The 21,645-nt window shown below is 39.9% G+C and overlaps 1 protein-coding gene across 2 annotated transcripts in view; it reads left to right on the forward strand.

Annotated features, from left to right (window-relative positions):
* The window catches only part of nbas (NBAS subunit of NRZ tethering complex), a 353,782-nt gene that overhangs the window by 242,674 nt on the left and 89,463 nt on the right, over positions 1 to 21,645 (forward strand). For both annotated transcript variants that reach the window (XM_049479822.1, XM_049479826.1), the window contains 2 exons: positions 3,712 to 3,801; positions 8,889 to 9,084. In XM_049479822.1, the coding sequence (XP_049335779.1) occupies positions 3,712 to 3,801; positions 8,889 to 9,084 (286 nt within the window). The remainder of the gene's footprint in view (positions 1 to 3,711; positions 3,802 to 8,888; positions 9,085 to 21,645) is intronic.

Here is a 21,645-nt window from a genome sequence, read left to right on the forward strand (position 1 = left end):
ATGTTAGTAGAACAGGAGGACATGAGATGTACAGTAATTTGAAAGTGTGCATTGTAGCAGAAACTGAAAATGTTGGGTATGTAACTGTTCTAGAGTAGATATTATGGGACTCATGGGCTAAACACTTATGTAGGTTATGTAGGTCTAAGTAAAAGTACAAGGAGAGAGCCAGAAGATAACAGACAAAAGAGCTCCCTGAAACACTACCGTCCATACACAAACATTTTTATGTTGCCCATGGTGGGACCACAACACCAGTATCTCACTGCAGTGAACATTAATTACCAAAAGCTAAACTAAACAAGTGGAGTTTCAGCCTAGACTCGTGCAGAGAGTTTTTTGGAAGGTTGTTTCAAAAATAGACTCTACCTTCTGAAATCACCTGAATTCTGAGAACAATTTAGAATCCAGTCCCTTGTGATCCAAGTAAACAAGATTGTAATTGTAAATGAGGTCTAACAGGGAACAGCTACTCAGGAAAACCCATGCAGGGCTTTATATGCCAATCGAAGACTTTTATAACCAATACAGCATTTAACTGAATGGCAGTGCTTACTGATAAAACTGAGACTATCCACCATGTGCTCAAAAAAGCATACTATAAAATATTAAGTATAATATTACACACATCTGTTTGAATCTGTTTATTGGAAGTGTAAATGCAAAAAAATTAGGGGTGCCATGTTGTCCAGCAGTCTAAAGCGCTGCCACTGTGATTGGGAGATCGCAGGTTCGAATCCTGGTCATGCAGCTTGCCGTCAGCTGCTGAAGCCCCAGGAGAGCATAATTGGCCTTGCCCTTTCTGAGTGGGTAGTTGACGCTCTGTCCCCTCATCGCTCAAAAAGCATGATGTGGATCAGCACAAGGCGTCTGTGAGCGGATGATGTATCAGAACCGAGTTGCGCTGTGATGCCACTCAGCAATCCTGCATCAGCAGCAGCTTGAAAAAAAGCGGTGATTGACTTCAAATGTGTCAGAGGAGGCATGTCTTAATCCTTCTTTGTGTTGTGGCATCACTAAGAGATAAGGGATGTACAGCTGACTAGCTGCTGGATAGGTGGAACAATTGGCCACATATATTGGGGAGAAAAATGGGAGAAAATTCGAAATAAAAAGAAAAATGCACAAATTCTGTGTTCTCGTGATTTGAGTCTGTTTGCACCATCAGGAAATGGCTTTTTTTAGTCCTAAGGAAACTAAGTAGTCTGTAGTCATGAGTTGAAGAAAAAATAATGATAGTTTGTCTCTCCTTCATTACTCAGTAGTGTATCACTTATATAGAGCTGATGAATCAATGGGAGGAAAACTGCGACAGACAGTCACTTACCAAAGAAAACATTGATGTGCCAAGGCATTTGAATACACTAGCTTAGAATTTGCATGGTGCATATAACGATTAAGGCAGCCTTAATTACAAAAAACATGGGAGACACTGAAAGCTTCAGATCTACTATCTGGTCCATTTTATTATGCTCAGCTACTCTGGAATTCCCTGGATACTGTATATCCAATACAAAAGATCAAGAGGGTTAATTTTAGCGATAATTGACTTTAGCAGCAGTTTAACAGTTGAACACTGCTTCAGTAGTGAGGAAGCACAGAGCGCAGTGCACAGGCCCGGCATTTCCACCACTCACTCAAAAATGAAAGGAATTCTGAACTGATCTCACCTCAAACTCACAAACAAAAATGGTGGGGTGAAATTGGCTCACCTCAGAATGCAGTGTGGAGCAGAAGCATCATGGTGTTTTGAGTGGAACATGAAAGAGAAGGCCAGCTGGGAATGCTATCGATATCAGGGAACATGGGAGACAGAACAAAGAGGAACCGCAAACACAAGCTGAGATGTGTTTATCAATTTAAAAATAGTCTATGTGTGTCGTATTTACTTAAATTGAATAATCTGAAGGCTGTGGTGAAAAACACAAGTGTCTGGAGAGATGGTTCTCTAATGCATAAAGCTACAACCCAAACAAATGTAAACAGAGACAGAGCATTGACTGAGAGTCTAACAGTTGAGAAGGTTATGTGCAATACTGTTCAGAAATGTGAAATTGTGATCATTTATAGTTTGTTGTATGTACCAATAACAGGGTGGTTTATTCTAAAAAAATAAAAATAAAACAAAAACAAGAAGGTAGCAAAAATAGTTTTAGGATTTTTTTTTTTATTATTATTTGTTTAGTCCTAATTTTTAAACTCTTCAGTTTTTAGTACAAACCAACATAGCTGGTGTAAAAGGTAGGAATGCACCGATGTGGGAATTCTGGACCAATGCCAGTATCCCATTGCTTTCACATTTGTGGGGTTTTACATTGTTTTGGGCTTCACATTTATTCAGTTAAATGTTTGAATTAGGTAAAGAATATTAAAAGTACATTTTTAACTTAATATACTTCATAAAAAAATACAAATTAAATATACTTTAGCTGTAGTTCCATAAAATGTATTTTAAGCAATATGCTTTAAATGAAATGTTGTATTGATATAAAATATATGTAGTGGCATTAAATACTGCCAAAAGTGGATTTTAGTGTATTTATTTTTATTTTTTTACAAAAAAAAAAAAAAATCAACTGTATTAAAAATGATGTTTAAAAAACACATACTTGAATCTACTGAGGTTTGCAGAAGTCATATGAAAAAAAAAACAGTCAAAAGCACAATCTAATGCTAATCAAATGCTCTAATGCTTTTATGTGGTTTTTAAATATAGCTTAATTATGTACATATTAATTTAATGTTAAAAGTATGTACTTTTCCATGTTAAGTATACTTTTAAAAATATACTTAATGCACTTTTATTTTACAACGGTACCTAGACTGGTCACAGCTTTAAACACTCTTTTTTAATTAAGTTAAGAAAACAGCGTAAATAAAACCATAGATCTGTCAAAACGAACAAAAATCCAAAACGTTTCAAGTTTATAGTTTTTGGTTAAAAAACAAAGTCTGCCAAATGTAGTAGTGCAGCCAGCATTCCAATATCATTAGTGGATGTTGTCTGTCCAAAAGATCAACTGAATTATGGTCTAGTTCATCTTCAGCATTAAGGCACCTTTTTGGATGGTTTGGGCCAGTTACAGGAAGTTAAGCCAGGCTATAATCAGCAATATAGAAGAATTAACAACCGGCAGCTTTGATGAACTCCAGCTCCCTCTTTACATACACAAGCACTTCACAGCAGTATGTGTGCAAGCACTTAGAATTGTGACTCCTGTATCTACTGTAACTGTAGATTAACCCTTATTTATAAACAAATTTAACACATTAAAAGAAAACCAAAAAAAAATGGTTATGCACATATAAAGAAGTGTCATATTCTAGCAGGGAGACAGAATTCAGCACTAAACTGCAGTGTCAAGCCAAAACTAACCAGACACAATGCATTCAATGCAAACGCAAATAAAATAAAATGTGATATTGCAAAAATTGGTATTGAATATGTTACTAACATGTATATAGAATGGTAAGTATTCTGCCCTACATTGATCATACAGGGTGAGTCAAAAGTGGCAGGACACCTATTTATTTCAGAAACAAAAGAGAAAATGAATACCCCAGCAAGTAATGGGTGAGAAGACTATGTCCAGAACATGGCCTCCATCTTGAAAGCTGCCTTATTGCATTTGTTTTATGTGATTCATTTGTTTAAAATTAAGTTTGAAGCACAGGAATGCTTACACGTGTTGTAATGTCTGTTGTGTACAGTGGTGATGAAGACATCCTAAAGGATTATTCAGACCCTATGAAAGTGCTGGAAGGCATAGTGGAAGCGGTACAGGACGACGTGCAGAAAGGGTGAGTGGATCTGCTAATGTGTTTAATTTCTGTTTTTTCTTAGTGTTTACAACCGTGTTTATCAGTGCATAACTCAAGTGTATATTCATAAAGGTTTAAGTGTTCAGAAATAAATATTTGCTGGAATAAACCTGGTTGTTAATTACAGTTTTCATGCATCTTGGCATGTTCTCCTCCACCAGTCTTACACACTGCTTTTGGATAACTTTATGCCTCTCCTGGTGCAAAAATTCAAGCAGTTCAGCTCAGTTTGATGGCTTCTGATCATCCAACTTCCTCTTGGTTATATTTCAGAGGTTCTCAATTTAGTAAAATCAAGTCTTTTATTTTATTCCAGAGCTGTATTTACTTACCGGTTTTCTAATTAAAGCTATTCATGCAATCAGTGGTCTAACAAATCTGGAAATTCCCTAACTTTAAATTTTGTTTGCATTAAAGACTGCTATTAGTTTATTTATATTGAATGTTAAAGCAGTATTGGGTTCAGTGATTTATTTGCTCTTTAACAAAATACATCTTTAAATTAAAACAAAAAGATTTTGAAGATTGGAGGGTGCTTTTAAAACAACGCATTAAGGATTAAAATTACACGTGCAGGCTTAAAAATATGCATACACCCATTTAGATGATTAGTTTAGTGGGGCTGAAAGTTCCAGTGTGTATTTTAGCTTGCCAGGGCCAGGTCCTGGGAAAGTCAGAGGAGTTCAGTGCAGATGTGATAAAGGATGTGTGTAAATTTACTCTAGTCATGAATGTCTCCTGAAGTCTTTTCTAAACAACTGCACACAGTTCATGCAATATTACAAGTTAATAGCAGGCACTGCATTACGGGGGGAAGGCAGATCCATAGTGTTTATCCTGACTGTGAGCTAGATAGCAGGTGTGAAAGGTAGGAATATGAATTCACAGATGTGGGAATTCTGGGTCCATTTCCAATATTAGCAGCAGTGTGGGAACAGAAACGTATGATTGTGACTCCTGTATCTACTGTGACTGTAGATTAACCCTTATTTGTAGACAGAAATAAAAGGAATCTTCCTTCATTCTGCTACCTGATGCACGTGTCTGTAAAGGAAGATCATATTCTAGCAGGGAGACAGCAAAAACAGCATCTTGCTGATAAGGAATTATCAAGTATAGAGAGACACAGGTGATGTAACAAAGTTCTTTAATGCATTAAACTGCAGTGTAAAACCCAAACTAACCAGATCAAATGCATTCAGTGCAATGCCCTTAGAGTAAAATGTTTAATTTAATACATTTAATGTATGTTTTTTTTCTATTTAGAAACATAAGATATTTTGATTGAATACAATATTGTAATGTAGTTTTAAGCCACGAAGGAAGCCACAGCCACCAAGTTGTATGATGTGACTGCGGCCACGTTCATGTTACCAGGTTGAAGTGACGAAAATCTGATTTTTTGCTCAATGTGGCTCAGATCTGATTTTTTCATGGCTGTGTGAACATGCCAAATCCCTTTTTTTTCAAATCTGATTCGAGTCACTTTTATATGTGGTCCTAAAACAGATACATAACAATCAGAATTAATGTGTCTTTTTGCTTTTACGAATGCTCTGTGCTTTTCTCTCGTACCCACACATCTCTTGGTGCAGTTGTGCAGCAAAAACAGCAAAAGCAAACAGCCTGGCCTATTTTCTCCTCCTCAACCTGAACATGAACTTTAGACCAGCTGTTTACTCTCCACATATGAGCTGCTAACACCTCCATTACCCTTTATAAAGCTACAATTCGTCTCTTAAATATGTGTTTTTTGTTGTTGGTGAAGAGGGTCACGTTTATAAATGTATCAATGTGCGCATATGAGGCATTTCAGGGACAGATCCGTTCATATTACACACAGATACAGATCACTTACATTTGTGAATATGAACTGTCAAGATAGCCAAATCTGATCTGAGCAGTGCGGCTTATAGTGTGAACATAGCCTTTGTTTTTCCCTGGGCCAAGATTTTTTTTTTTTTTGGAAAAGACCCAAACTGTCACCTTCAGGAGAATGGAAGTTTGTTATATTGTCAGAAGCACTAAGCTTAAATTATTTTTTTTTCCTTTTCTTTTAAAAATAAATTAAGTATTTATTTTTTATTTATTAATACTGCCATAGTAAGATTATATCAGTACAAATAAACTACTGAAAACTCAACGTTACCGTTACATCCTAAACCTGTGAGGAGCATATAAAGCAGTGTGTTGTTACCCTGATAATAAGAGTATTAATATAAAGTTAACTCCTTAATGGTTCCAGCTGTCATCATCAGGGATCATCAAGTTCAATCCCTGGTGATGTCACAGTGTATCTAACTTAAAAGCTAGTAAAGTATTCACTTCTCCTTTGTTATTTCAGACGAGATTATATTAGAGGTTTTTCCACTTGTAGATAAAAGCAGAGACTCGTAGAATACAATGGGGTGAAAAAAACAAGTTTTCAAAAGTGATTCAGTGTTACAGAGAAAATGCGTTCTCTTGCAAATGTGCAAGACCTCTGATTTACCGCCTGATTTAACTTTCTCTGTTAGAATATGTTAAGAACATCGTGCTCCACTCAACTCTGTAGATCTGCAAGCATGTGGAACTGATCAAGAAGTCCTTGCTGAGAAAATGAAACGGATAAAATACCATCATAAATCAAGCTGCTGAAGCTGCTGCTGCTGTCAGAACAATGGACTGACTGGCCACCCCAGAATCCAGACCACAGCATAATGGAACTATGGTTTTTGGGTTGTGCTGGAATAAGATTGAGAAAAGAATAAAATCACTGTGAAGTTGTAGAAGAATCTCCCTGCAGAAAACACTTGTAATTCTTGTAATTATTAGCCATTTTGAGTTGAAATAAATGAAAAAGCAGCAGCACTGTAAGCTGCTGCTTGCTGTGGTGCTTGTTGAGGAATAGACTCAGTGAGAGGTGTATGGGTAGGACAGACGAGCGGTGACAGCCATCACACCCAGTCAGATAGCACTCAATTGTTCTGTCACCAGGCCTCCTCACTGAACTGCAGACTAACCCATGAATAATGGATGAACAGGTCGTTTTTTGTTTTGACAAGAAACGAGACTTTTCTCCTGTTTTGCCAATTACAGTAAGTTCAGTTACACATCTGTCCTTTTTCTCATCCTTGAAGGACAGAACTGTGGAACAGCTGTCACTTAATGCCATAAACTGACATCTAACTATTTTTAAGCAGAGTTTAAAAAAATCACACCCAGTGGCAGTACAGTGGTATGAAAAAGTTTGGGCACCCCTGATAAATTTCATGATTTTTCTTTATAAATAATTAGTAGTTCAGATCAGCTTTTTTAGTCAGTTAAATATGTCATATAGCGGATGAACACAGTGATATTTGTGAAGTGAAATAAAGTTTATAGGATTTACAGAAAGTGTGCAATAATTCTTTAAACAAAATTACGCAGGTGCATAAATTTGAGCACCCTGGTTGTTTTATTGATTTAAATACATTTTGTTTGGTAAGCTCATTGACCCTTGACCTACATACACAGATAAATCCAATAATTAGAAAGGGTTAAGGAGCCAATTGCAAGTTTTTCTCCTCTTTGCATTTTCTCTGAAGAGTGGCAACATGGGAGCCTCAAAACATAAACTCTCAAATGACATGAAAATAAAGATTGTTCAACATCTTGGTTTAGATGAAGGATAAAAAAGCTCAAATCTCAAAGATTTCAGCTGTCAGTTTCCACTGTGAGGAACAGAGTGAGGAAATGGAAGATCACAGACACAGTTCTAAGACCTGAAGTGGCAGAACAATAAAAATCTCAGATAATCAGAGGAGAAGGATGGAGAGAACAGTCATAGTCAACCCACAGATCAGCTCCAAAGACCTCCATCATCATCTTACTGCAGATAGAGTCACTGTGCATCATTCAGCTATTCAGTGCACTTTACACAAGGAGAGGCTGTATGTTACAGAAATGCAGAAGAAGCCTTTTCTGAGCACACGCCACAAACAGAGTTGCTTGAGGTTTGCTAAAGCACATTTGAACAAGCCAGCTTCATTTTGGAATAAGGTTTTGTGCACTGATGAATCTAAAATTGAGTTATTTGGAGGGCAGTTATTTATGCATGGAGGAAAAAGAACACAGCATTTCATGATAAAAACTTTACTGCTCCCCACAGTAAAATGTGGTGGTGGTTCATCATGCTGTGAGGCTGTGTGATCAGTGCAGGTACTGGAAATCTTGTTAAAGTTAAGAGTCTCTTGGATTTCAGTCAATATCAGCAGATTCTTGAGAACAATGTTGAAGAATCAGTGAGAAAGTTGAAGTTGCTCCGGGGCTGGATACTTCAACAAGACACTAAACACTAAACTCTGCTCTAAATCTACTAAAGCGTTCATGCAGAGGAACAAGTACAACATTCTGGAATGATCATCTCAGATCATCTTAGTCCCCAGACCTGAATATTATTAAAATCTGTGGTGTGATTTAAAGCGGGCCGTTCATGCTCAAAAATCATCAAACCTGACTGAACTGGAGATAATTTGTAAAGAAGAATGATCTAAAATATCAGACTCTCATTGGAAGCTTTAGGAAGAGTTTGAACACTGTCATTTCTTCAAAAGAAGAATCTACTAAATATTGATATTACTTTTCTGTTGGACTGCCCAAATTTAAGCACCTGCCTAATTTTGTTTAAATAATTACTGCACACTTTCTGTAAATCCTGTAAACTTAATTTCTCTGCTTAAATATCACTGTATTTATCTGCTATATGATATATTTTACTGAAATTTCTAATCTGAACAACCAATATTTTATCAAGGAAAATATGAAAAATATCAGTGGTGCCCAAACCTTTTCATCCACTGTAGTTGCACTTTTTTATGTTATGTAATTCGTATAATTACCTTTAAACATTGTTAGATGTTTGTGTACTAGATAAACCTGTTTTATCATGGCGGCTTTGATTTTGTCTTTTCTTTTTTGTTTTCCTTTGATAGAAAGTGAGACCTCAGTCTGAGTGCTCCTCCAGCATTAGTGGAGGTTAATAAAAATTTGATACGGGCTTTGAGGAAAGCGCCTTGTTAAGTCTGTCCTCCGTTGCTGTGTCCCAGGGGAAGTGCGGTGTCGTCTGAGGACCTGTTGGCATGGTTACGGCCGTTCTGCGGGGACGACTCGAAGCCTGTGAGGCTTCGCATCGAGGTTCTGCAGATCCTGGAACATTCTTTCCACCTCAGTGACGAGGACATCCGCCTGCTGGTGTTCTTCAGGAGCCAGGCAGTGCTTAAAGCCTGCTGGCCAAACCGAGAGGTACACACACACACACACTCCTAAACACACCACAAAGAAGAAACACACAACCAGGTATGGAGTGGATGGGTGTGGTCATAAGAGCCCAAGTGTGTCCAAGCTTCTGAGACTGGGATGCGATATTGGGATGTTGGGAGTAAACAGGCCATTTGAGTCCCTGTCCAATACACGTCCAGTGTCCAGTGGGTTGTAACAATTAGAGCAGAACTTGAAAACTATATTTTCCCCTCTTTAGAAAGAAACTTGCTTACAGCTGGGCAGTAAGCCAATATTTTATCAAAATAACAATGCTTTTAGTTATAATGAATGTAAGTATTGTGGATTTTGTCTAAACTTAAGCATAGGATAGATATACCTTGGAAAACTCTGTGATTCACCGTTTGTGCACATACATTTGTATATATGGTTATTATTAAATTATATATATAAAAAAAAAAATCCTTTCCCATGCCATCTAGATTTGGCCTGACATTCTATGTCACAAACCATGTCAGAAAACAGAGAGAGAGATACTTTGCTTTTGACTATGTTTGATTATTATTTATTTCATTAACAGGGACAATATATTTGAATTAACATCATTATTTTAATAATATAAATGTTTCAGATTTAACTAACTATTTGCTCTTCCTGGGCAAATATATCTAAAAAGTATTCTAAAAAGAACAGTCCATAGTTAAAACACATAATTTAAACTTTGAATGATGTATGTATGTGTGGTATCTGTAGGTTTAAATAAACAAGTTTTCAGTTTCGGACAAAAAAAAAACATTAGTTGTAAATCCTCTTCTATCAGCTGGAAGAGAGTTCCAGACATGTTATGCAAGAAAGGAAAAAGCAGACATGTGTTGTGCAGTCACCTTTTGTAGTGGAGCCAGTTGACCTATTATATCTATTATATATGTACACACACATTCTTCTAGAGCCAGATGTGCTAAAATGCTCCAAGTTTGTAATACTCTCAGTACTAAATTTAAAAGTTGAAAGTTTTTCAGACATAAAAGACTATATTTGCTACATTAATGGAGTAAGATTAAACGAAGCCTTGTAGCTTTTCAATTTGTACTGCATCCACGTCAACTGTAAAAAAAAAACATTCCAGATCTTATATGTAAAATGTGATGGTAAGATGTGTTTAGAAAACATTAGAAAGCTTTAAACATTTAAACATTAGAAATATTTAAATCACTTAAAATGTCATCTGTTATTACTTAGAGTAATATGTGATTTTCGTAATATCACTGTGATCTGCAGCAGCTAAATTGGATTAAATTTGGGATGTATTTTCAGTATAAGCCTTTTTCAGAAGCTCTGCCTCTGCTTTGGTTGAGATTAAGTGGAGTATAGAATCAGAGATGACAGGAAAAATGCAGTTGAGATTTATTATGAAGGAACTATAAATCATGCAGCCTAATCTCAGAGTAAAATACAGTGAAGAAACTTTCACATGCATTTTTATTTTATATGTTTTATTTTATTTTATACCGCACAAATGTGATACAAAGAATGTCATTATGCTTAAGCTGTTTGTTGTGTGCTGTGGAATTTTAATTATATAATAGTATATATATTGTGATGTATTGATTAGCATTTGTTTAAAAATGCTATAATACAGTATAAAAATGGTGAAAGTGTGTTTATCTATTACAAACCCTCACTGGTACTGTATCTACACACGGAATGACACAGTTCACTGACTTGCTGCATGCCATTAGTTTTATTTCTTGATGTGGCGGTTAGGTTGTAAACGTGTTTTATTTTCTGAGCATGCTGAAAGTGTGTGCGAGTGAGTGCACAAGTGTGTGTGTGCAGACTGCGTTTGTCCAGGGATTAGCAGGCGTCTGCTTTGCCATGCTCTTTTTGCTGGCTCTGTGCTGCTCGGAGGAGCGGAGCGTGTCATTGGTCTGTTCAGTGGGTCATCACCACGCTGTCTGCACAAACTCCGCATAACACACCACAGCACCAGATCCAGCAAACAACCGTAAACCCTTCAGGAGCGCTCTCTCTCTCTCTCTCTCTCTCTTTCACTTTCTAGTTGTATCTCATTCAGTTTTGCTCCCTTTCTCACATTATTTTACTTTTTCCCTCTTTTTCTGAAAATCTCTCACTTGACCACTCTCCTCCCTGTTCTGTTGTTTTCGCTTCTACCCCCTCTCTCTCTCTCTCTCTCTCTCTCTCTCTCTCTCCCCTCCCTCCCCTTACTGTCTGCTTTTGCTCCCTCTGGAGAGTAGAGTGCCCTTGTTGTACTTTTTGAAGAGAGAGGGGGAGAGGAGGGGAAAAAAAGACAGAGGACTGGGAGAGAAAACCTTTAAAATGTCAGTTCACATCTAACTGCAGTCTTATAACATAGCTAGGAAGATAGAGAGAGAGAGAGAGAGAGAGAAAGAGGGGAAGAAAAAGAGTGAGAGACATGTCTAAGAGGTTTGTGTATTAAACCTGAAGTACTCTTGAAAAAAGCCACGATGAAGGATGGCTGGACGGGAGGATAGAGGGATGAATAGATGGACAGATGAGTTTGTAATAGGGGTAAAAGAGTGCTTCTAAGCACTATAGGGGCTGCTCATGGACAGCTGTGAGGTTTTTTTTTAAAGAGTGAAAACATTGTACCACTAATTCATTCAAAATGGTATTTTTAATAACATAGATTTGAGGCTGCCACCAACCTGTGAGAGAGATACTGCACATAAAGTGCATTTCTCTTCCATAAATCACTGTGTCAGCAAAGCTTTACACACATGACATCATTAAACAGCCCAGTGTGCTCAGGGAACAGCACTGCAGCACTCCTGCACTGACACATAATTGAAAACAAAAAAACAGAAATGATACAAAGTCAGAGGATTTGATACGAACAGTATTTTTTTATTAAACTGTAAGAGTTAGGGCTGCAGTTCATGTGTTGATTGAGATATACATCCTTAGCTACAAGCCCAAACTGCCGACTGGTAGCAACCCATCAGAAGGCTGTGTGTTTCAATCCCATGTATGACTGAAGCTCCAGGATAACTGCATAATTCTAACAAGTCCTTTTGCAAGCTGCCTGCATTGCATGCAGTGTTTCATTGTCATTAGCACTGGATGTAAAGCAAATCCACTCTAAATAGTACTAAAGTGCAGCAGATCTCAAACTGAATCTAGCAGTGCAATATCTTCCCATGTCTTCCCATATTCCTATGTATTATGATTACATATTTAACTAGCAATCATCTGATAATCTGTTTATAGCTGAATGCATAGATTTCTATTTTGCTCTATAATGTTCTTTGATATATGAACAGTAATAATGTGATTTTACTGGGGTAAAATCATGCTACCTAGTCAGTTTGAAATAAAATAAATAAATAAAACAAATACAACAAGATCAATCTTACTATCTGAACTGAATCAGTTTCCATTCATTGTTTTATATTTACAAATTAACAAAACTTTAAGTGTTGGCTAAAATATGATGTGGTATCACTTTATTTGGATGGTCCAAAGATGCCATGTAGACGATCATGTAGCATTCAACTACAATCTTATTAACAACTTCAATCTTATTAAATACACCGGAATACTTATGTGAATGTAAATGTTTTATTGATGGTTCAAACACCATAAATCTAACCTTAATCTTAAGCTTGAATCATCCTTAAAACCTAAGCCTAACCTAAACTTGCGCTCGAGTTTTTTCACCGCAGGTAATTCACACAGCGCGCAAGGAGAGCTGTGAATTCCAGAGAAAAAGTGTACACCCGAGAGGAGAAAAATGAAGCTCGAAAGCGATATTCTGTTCAGCGAATTTCACATATGTGCTTACGAGAAGTCAATTTACACACACAAAATGTTAAAACACGCTCTTTAATTTTTTTCACCTGTTATTTTTGCGCTCCCACTTTTGACATTGATGTGACGCCATACTAAACCCCTCTAGTGTACGACAAAGGTTAGGTCTAGGGTAAGGTGTAAGTATACATGTATTAGAAAATCATTTATATTCACAGTTACTGTACAGTACAGTTACTTTTAATATACATTTGACTGTATGTTAGTTGAGCACCTATGTGGCATCTACGCAAGATCATCCAAAGAAAAAGTGTTACAGATAATGCAAGCCTCGTACCTATTTCTTCATAACTAGCAGAGACCGGAGGTGATGTACTGCTTTCCAGTATCAACACCGTATACTGTCAAAGTCATCATTGGATCTGTGTAAACTGGTTCAGTGCTATGATAAACCCATTCTAGACCCCCTTCATCTTTAAAAACAGTGTTTGTTCCACAGCAAATGTAGAAAATGTGCTCTCAGCTGTATTCATGAGTGTCATATTTAAGTTTGTTTTCTGAAACGGATTCATTCACTTATTTTAAGATAATAAAACAAGTCCAAACGTAAACTCTCTTATCTGTTGCAGAGTAGGGCTCTATTCAGTATTCACTTGGATGCGTAAGAAAAAAAGAAAGCCTCTTAAAAAGTTAAAGCGTTCTCTCGCCGGTTCCCAGTGTGGGACACTGGCTGTAATGCATACATTTATTTAGCCTGCGTGCTCAACCACGTAATTGTTTAATTTGCTGAACCTGAATAATGTAAATGACCCTGTGTTTATGCAGCCGCTCCAGGGTGTTTGATTGTGGTTTAATTGGGTTAATCAGTCAGTTCCTAAATGAAATGCAACCTTCAGTCTTCAAGGTCTTAAAGGGACAGTCCATTTGTTTTCAGTAAATGATTCTATAGAATGCCGCTCTGCATTTTCATTTACCTTAACCTTTACATCTGTGGATTTCTGCAGATGCTCTCATCCAGATTTAATTAAAGGTCTTACAGAGGCGAGTGAATGTGAATGTGTTATACACTGTTTGCATAATAATGGTAGATTCACGTGAGCAGTCCTAATATCAGTATTGTTCAGTGGAGCAGTGATAACTGCAGTACACTGCTTATTCCAGTTCAGTTTTCTCTATGTTTGCTCTTGGCGGCAAAAGTAGCAAACAGTAATAGCTAACACAATCATTTTACACCATTACCACAGCAAACTTCACATGGCTGCATATCACCATCATTGGTGCTTATATCCAGCAGCATTAAGAGTCCTGTCCTTTCACCAGTGTTTTTTTAACGAGCTTTCAAAAACCGTCCTAAAACTTCCTAGAAGTCGTCCCAAACTGAATATCATCCTAAAATACATATTCTTTATTTTTTTAACAATTAACTTTTATTTTACCATATTTAAAACCTCTGAAATATAATCAAGAACAAGATGTATGATCACAAACCATTAAACCAAGCTGAACTGCTTGGATTTTTGCACCAGGAGTGGCATAAAGTTATCCAAAAGCAGTGTGTAAGACTGGTGGAGGAGAACATGCCAAGATGCATGAAAACTCTGATTAAAAACCAGGATTATTCCACCAAATATTGATTTCTGAACTCTTAAAACTTTATGAATATAAACTTGTTTTCTTTCTTTATAACTTATAGTATATAACAATATATAACTTCTTAAGCAGTCTATAAAGTCAAAGAATTGTGAGTTATGCTGTATGTTCAGGGAGATGCTTTTCGAAGCCATTATTGGTAACGCAGTTTCCCCAACCTAAAAAGTGAGCTGTAGCCTTTTTCGTCACAGAAAAGGGCCTTGCCCATTGCCTGTTTAGATTGAATCTATGTTTCATAGCAGACAAGCCCTCTGCTCGCTGTACTGAGGACCATTCATTTTTCCGTCCACATTTATGGCCATTATTTGGCTCTCTGGAAATGAGCTGTATTCGTTTTATGATGGTCTTGCAAGGTAATCTAAAGAGAGGGGGGAAATGAGGGGAGAGCAGTAATGCGCAGCCATGCCATGGCCTAGAGGCGCAGCAGTGATTATGTGGCCAGATTGAGGGGGAGGAGTGTGTGGGTCTGTGTGTGTGCTTGTGTGTGCGTGTGGTTTAGGGGCAGGTGGATGGTGATATATCATTGTAAGGGTGGGGGGGGATCTGATTAGTGCTGTGGAAGTGTAAATCCCAGCATGGATTGAGTTGATTGGGGAAGTTGAGCTGGGGGACAAGAGAAGGACGCATGTGCCCTCAGCAGCATTGGGCACCTGGCCATAGCACGCTGGCACACTATTAGTACACACTGAGGGTGAGTGTGTGTTTGTGTGTGTGTGTCTGTGTGTGTGTATTCTGCTTGTTTGTGGGTTGGTGCCACCGGGTTTCTCTGTCAAGTCAAAGTAAAAGTCAAAGTGGTTTTTATTGTCATTTCAGCTATATACAGAGTGCACAGTGAAACGAAACAACGTTCCTCCAAGGACCATGGTGCACATAAACACAGTGTAGACAGAACAATAGTGCAACAGTACAAAAGTGCAGACAGACAATACAACACAATACAGACAAAGAATAATAAATAACAAGACAGTGTGCAAATTATGCAGTGTGCAAAAAGTGTGCAAAAAAGACCAGTGAGGTAGTAATTACCTCTATTACACAGTGTGCAATAGAATCCTGTGAGGTAGTAGGGTTTTTAGTGCTTTCCATTTTCTGGGGTAAGTGGGGTAAGAGTGTGTGTGCATGTACAGAAAAACCATCAGTTTAGTCTCTGCAGTTAAGGAGTCTGATGGCTTGGGGGTAGAAGCTGTTGCAGAATCTGGTCGTGCTGGACCGGATGCTGCGGTACCTTCTTCCCGAAGGCAGGAGGGAGAACAGTTCGTGTGAGGGATGAGTGGGGTCATTCACAATGCTGGTTGCTTTGCGGATGCTGCGGGTGGTGTAAATGTCCGTGATGGAGGGGAGAGAGACGCCGATGATCCTCTCAGCTGTCCTCACAATGCGCTGGAGGGTCTTGCGGTCAGAGACGGTGCAGGTCCCAAACCAGGCAGTGATGCAGCTGCTCAGGATGCTCTCAATGGTCCCTCTATAGAAGAGTGTGAGGATGGGTGGAGGGAGACGGGCCTTTCTCAGCTTCCGGAGGAAGTAGAGACGCTGCTGGGCTTTCTTGGCTGTAGAGCTGGTGTTCAGGGTCCAGGTGAGGTTATCTGCTAAGTGGACACCAAGGAACTTGGTGCTCTTAACAATCTCCACAGAGGACCCGTCGATGTTGAGTGGAGAGTGTGTGTGTTGTGCTCTCCTGAAGTCAACAACCATTTCCTTTGTCTTGTCCACATTCAGGTGAAGGTTTTTGACTGTACACCAGTCTGTCAGCCGCTGCACCTCCTCTCTGTATGCTGACTCATCGCCTTTGGTGATGAGACCCAGCACGGTTGTATCATCGGCGAACTTGATAAAGCTGTTAGAACTGTGTTTTGCAGCACAGTCATGAGTCAGCAGGGTGAACAGCAGAGGACTTAGGACACTGCCCTGGGGGGCCCCAGTGTTCAGTGTGATGGTGCTGGAGGTGCTGCCCCCGAACCGGACTGACTGGGGTCTCCCCGTCAGAAAGTCCAGGATCCAGTTGCAGAGGGGGTGTTGAGGCCGAGCGAGCTTAGCTTCCTGATGAGGTTCTGTGGGATGATGGTGTTGAATGCTGAACTGAAGTCTATAAACAGCATTCTGACGTAAGTGTCCTTCTTCTCCAGGTGGGTGAGGGAGAGATGAAGGGTGGTGGTGATGGCATCGTCCGTGGAGCGATTGGGACGATACGCAAACTGCAGGGGGTCCAGTGAAGAGGGCAGTCGTGTCTTGATGTTCCTCATGACTAGCCTCTCGAAGCACTTCATGATGATGGGTGTAAGTGCAACTGGACGGTAGTCATTGAGGCAGGACACTGTGGACTTCTTCGGCACGGGGACGATGGTGGTGGACTTGAGGCACGTTGGGACAGTGGCGCTGTACAGGGAGATGTTGAAGATGTCCATGAGAACATCTGTCAGCTGGTCTGCGCACTCCCTGAGCACTCTGCCGGGGATGTTGTCTGGTCCTGCAGCTTTTTGTGGGTTGACTCTGCGCAGAGTGTTCCTCACATCCACTGCAGTCAGGCACAACACCTGCTCGTCCGGCTTGGGCATGGTCTTTCTCGCCATCGGGTTGTTTTGTGCCTCAAACCGTACATAAAAGTTGTTCAGGGCATCAGGGAGGGAGGCATCACGTTCACAGGACGGTGGCATTGTCCTGTAGTTGGTGATTGCCTGGATGCCCTGCCACATACGCCGCGCGTCACCCGTGTCCTTGAAGTGGCTGTGGATTCTCTGGGCGTGTGCGCGCTTTGCCTCTCTGATGGCTCTTGACAGGTCTGCTCTCGCTTTCCTCAGGGCCACCTTGTCACCCACTCTGAAGGCGGAGTCGCGGGTCCTCAGTAGCGCACGTACCTCAGCAGTCATCCAAGGCTTCTGGTTTGGGCATGTGGTGATGGTCTTGGAGACAGTGACATCATCAATACACTTGCTGATGTAGCCAGTGACTGATGCTGCATACTCCTCCGAATCAACAGAATCGCCTTCAGTAGCAGCCTCCCTGAACATGTCCCATGCAGTGCACTCAAAACAGTCCTGAAGGGCAGAGATGGAGCCTGCCGGCCAGGTTTTCACCTGCTTCTGAACTGGTCTGGAGCGTCTGATGAGTGGTGTGTATGTTGGAGTCAGCCACACACACATGTGGTCCGAGAAAGCGAGGTGGGGGCGGGGCTCCGCCCGGTACGCGCTGGGGATGTTTGTGTAAACAAGATCCAGCGCGCTCGCTCCTCTCTTTGCAAAGTCCACATGTTGGTGGAATTTAGGGAGCACTGATTTGAGATTTGCGTGGTTGAAATCTCCGGCGATAATAAACAGTCCGTCTGGGTGTTTGTTCTGCAGATCGCTGATAGACCGATGGAGTTCACACAGAGCCTCTTTAGCATTAGCACCAATGCTAGCGCTGGGTGGGATGTAGACAGCAGCTATTAGTACGGCGGAGAACTCCCGTACTAAATAAAAAGGTCTGCACTTGACTATCAGGAACTCCACCAGCGGAGAGCAGTGTTTGGCGACAGTCACAGCATTGTTACACCATTCCATGTTGATGTAAACACACACGCCTCCACCGCGGGTCTTCCCAGATAGAGCCGCGCTCCTATCCGCTCTGAACGCGGTTAGCCCGGCTAGCTGAATGGCGCTGTCCGGAATGTTGTCGTTCAGCCACGATTCCACAAAAACCAAAGCACAGCAGTCTCTGAACTCACGCTGGGTTGTTCGCTGGAGTCGTCCAGTTTATTGTCAAGGGAACAGACGTTTGCCAGAAAGAGCGATGGTATAGCCGGCCGGCTAGGACTAGCCTTTAGCCTCGCGCGGATCCCGGCTCTCTTTCCGCGCTTACGCTTACGCTCGCACCGCTTGCAATGGCACTTCCGCTGGGCTCCGGCGTCAGGAAACACCGCGGGCTGGCGGCCTGGGTCTCTTAGCAGGCTAAGCTCAAGTAGCGTCTGCAGAACCTCGTCCAGTAGCGTGTTTTCTGGCTGATTTCTCCACTGTAGCAGGGTCTGGCGGTGGTAGAACATGTGCACGGGTGTTCCGATGCACATATTTGCAGGAAATAAACGGAAAAAACGACAAATAGTAACACAAAAGCACCATTTAACGGACCCGGAGCGGCCGCTGCGTGTTAACGCGCCGCCATCTTGGGTGGGTAGCTATGATTGTCTGAGGTACAATCACGTCAAACTGTGAACCAATCAGCCAAATCCCTTCTCTCCAAATTTATGCAATAGCAGTCAGAACCTTTCTCTGTAGCCTGTGGTCTGTTATTCTGTCAGTTCAGTTTCTCTGGTTTCATTTTGTGATTAAATGTTATAAGAACACTCTGGTGCTGATTTTAGAGAGCTTTTTTTTTTAACTTGGATACCCGAAAACTAAAAATTGAATGATTGAAAGTCTGTATCTTTGGTTACTTTCTCTAAATCAGTGGTTCTCAAACGTTTAAAGCAAGGTACCACCCATGATTAAACCAAAATATTAATGTACCACCTACTGGGGCTACTGTGAATTCCTTACCCACTTTGCAATCTGCAAAATATTGATTGGTGTTTCTTTTAAATGCAGTATGCCTACTAAGATATGTCGGAAAGCTTAAGACAGAGGGAAATCACAGGAGTGTGAGAGAAAGTAGTGGACTACAGAGTCTACATGACACCCCCTTGAACCCTAGGCTACATATTTTGCTTGTATTACTAATAAATGAACTGTTTTGAATAGTGGAGTTCTGCAGGGTTTATTTTTAGGGCCTATGAAACTGTAAAGAAGTGAAAATGTAAGCTGACATACAGGACCTATCAGCTTAAGCACTTGTGAAAATTAGAGGTAAAAAGTTTTAGATTGCAATCATTAATATTTTTCTACATGAGTCTGGTGTACCGCCCTGAAATGATTTGCCTATCACCAGTGGTACACGTATCACAGTTTGGGAACTACTGCTCTAAATTAACCAATCCTGCAAGCTCATTAAGTTCAAATTGCATTTAAGAGTAAAGGGTTACAGTGGCTCTGTGTGAGGCATATTGTAGTTGAAACTATAGAGCTGCTGACACGTAATTACAGCCGTCTTCCCTTGACTCAGCTCAAGCTGAGTTTTTTATTTTATTTTATTCTTTTAAACTAATATTTTTTGTAGAGTTCCAGCCTGTGTTATTTCAAGTTAGTCATGATGTCAGATGACAAATATTGTACGTCAGGATAATGTCCAATACTGTTAGGTATGCAAAAGCAGGGTGTGTTGTGTGTGAGGTCATTGTCCTGTTGGAACACCCAGCTGTATCCAAGATTTAGTCTTCTAGCTAATGCTTTGAGGTTCTTCTAAAGCAAAAAAATATTACGGTCTTATGCAGTTACACAGTTATTCACTACACTACACAAATTGCTTTGTGCATTGCAACGGTGCTGAGAGTATGATGCTACCACCACCACTAGTTGGTACCAGTGCTCTTGGGATTAAATTCCTCACAGTGGCCAAACAACTATTTATCCCTTCTAATCCTTCTAATCTCGTACATTTTTTTTGTCATTACTTACTGTATACTATTGTATTGATGCTTGGCTTTATTTGCCCACATGACATTTTAGATTTTCAGAAAGTTACGCATCCAACTTTAACATCCCTCAAGCTTTGTGTTGCAGTGAGCTTTACGAGATGATGCAAATAAATGAAAACAAAACAAATAAAAACACTCTTTCCTGCCGCTCGCTCTGTGTTTTGACTGTTGTGCTTCACTTCCAGAATTGATTGTGATGCGTGCGGATGATGGTGTGGTCAGGCGTGCTGGCTGGTGTTAAGGGCAGTCTGAAAGTGCACCCAGGCGCTGGGAGAGACGTGCTTGTGTGAGCTAATGGAAAGTAGAGCCGTCTCCTTTAATGAAAAGCACTCGGGGTGGATGATTGCACGGCTGTCTGATTAGGGAAATGACTTTGAGCGCAGAGCAATGGCGTCCTGATTGAATTCCGCTGTCTTTCTCCCGTGACAGCTGTGCGGCATTGATGACTCTCTTCGTCCCATAATGATATTGTGCAGGTTAATGTGGACAATGTTTATTATATATGCAAACACACACAAACACAGTAAGACACACACAAACACACACAACCTGGAGACCCAATTCCTAGTGGATTTACTGTGGAATTCCACATTTCCCCATATAAATAATAGTGTTTCTGAGAACACATTCATCTGTTACACTGGCAATACACAACTGCTTTTCCTGTGAGGCTCCACATATATGAAGATGAGCATATATGTATGTCCTCTTTACCAGCTGTTTGAAGTATAGGCCTCCAGATGAGAAGAGGGAAGAATGATTGTAGATAGCTGAAAGGAAGATTATGCACATTATACGTGTCATGTAATCATATGATTATACACATTATGCATACTAAATTTCACTTACATCCTTTCCTCACATACATAATTTGCTGAATTATACACTCTAATTAGACTTCAAAGAGTGAAGCTTTAACAAAGTGATACCAGCAACATCCTGTCAACATCTGTGATCAAAGTCGATCCAGGACTAATTTACAGCAAGTTCTAATGATCCAATATCAGTGAAATTCTGGTGGCGTGCACAGACGATGGAAGGATGATTGCAAAAATGTCTTAAGTTTCAAATAATTGGCAGAAGCAAGAACACACTTTAGTGAGGTTAAGATACACAAAAGTGATTGTTCGGTTTACATCATGGTTTGGGCTTCGGGGGGGGGGACACAAGACTATAGGTAAGACTATTTTACACTATAGGCGCACTGGATTTTAAGGTGCGCTATATATGAACATCTATTTTCTGGTCTATTTTCATACATAAGACGCACCGGATTATCAGGCGCATTTTATGCAACACTAGTAAGTAGTAGTAGGAACAAGGATGTCGCCAAGTTTTCCTTCTAAATTCAGCAGGATGTAAAGCTAAGCTAAGTAAACAATTTTTAAAGTCTACACAGTTTTTCTTCTTGAAAACTTTTTATTTGGGTGAGTAAAGTGCTTCCATTTATATATATATATATATATATATATATATATATATATATATATATATATATACAATAAGCTTAGATTTCAAGATTTCAACTAAAGCTGTAGCATTACCATTAGCAGCTAACCACTACTGGACAGAACTACACTGAGGAACCCTGAGTGTTCCAGTAA

This window comes from Astyanax mexicanus, chromosome 1 (assembly GCF_023375975.1).
Source record: "Astyanax mexicanus isolate ESR-SI-001 chromosome 1, AstMex3_surface, whole genome shotgun sequence".
NCBI classification, from domain to species: domain Eukaryota; kingdom Metazoa; phylum Chordata; class Actinopteri; order Characiformes; family Acestrorhamphidae; genus Astyanax; species Astyanax mexicanus.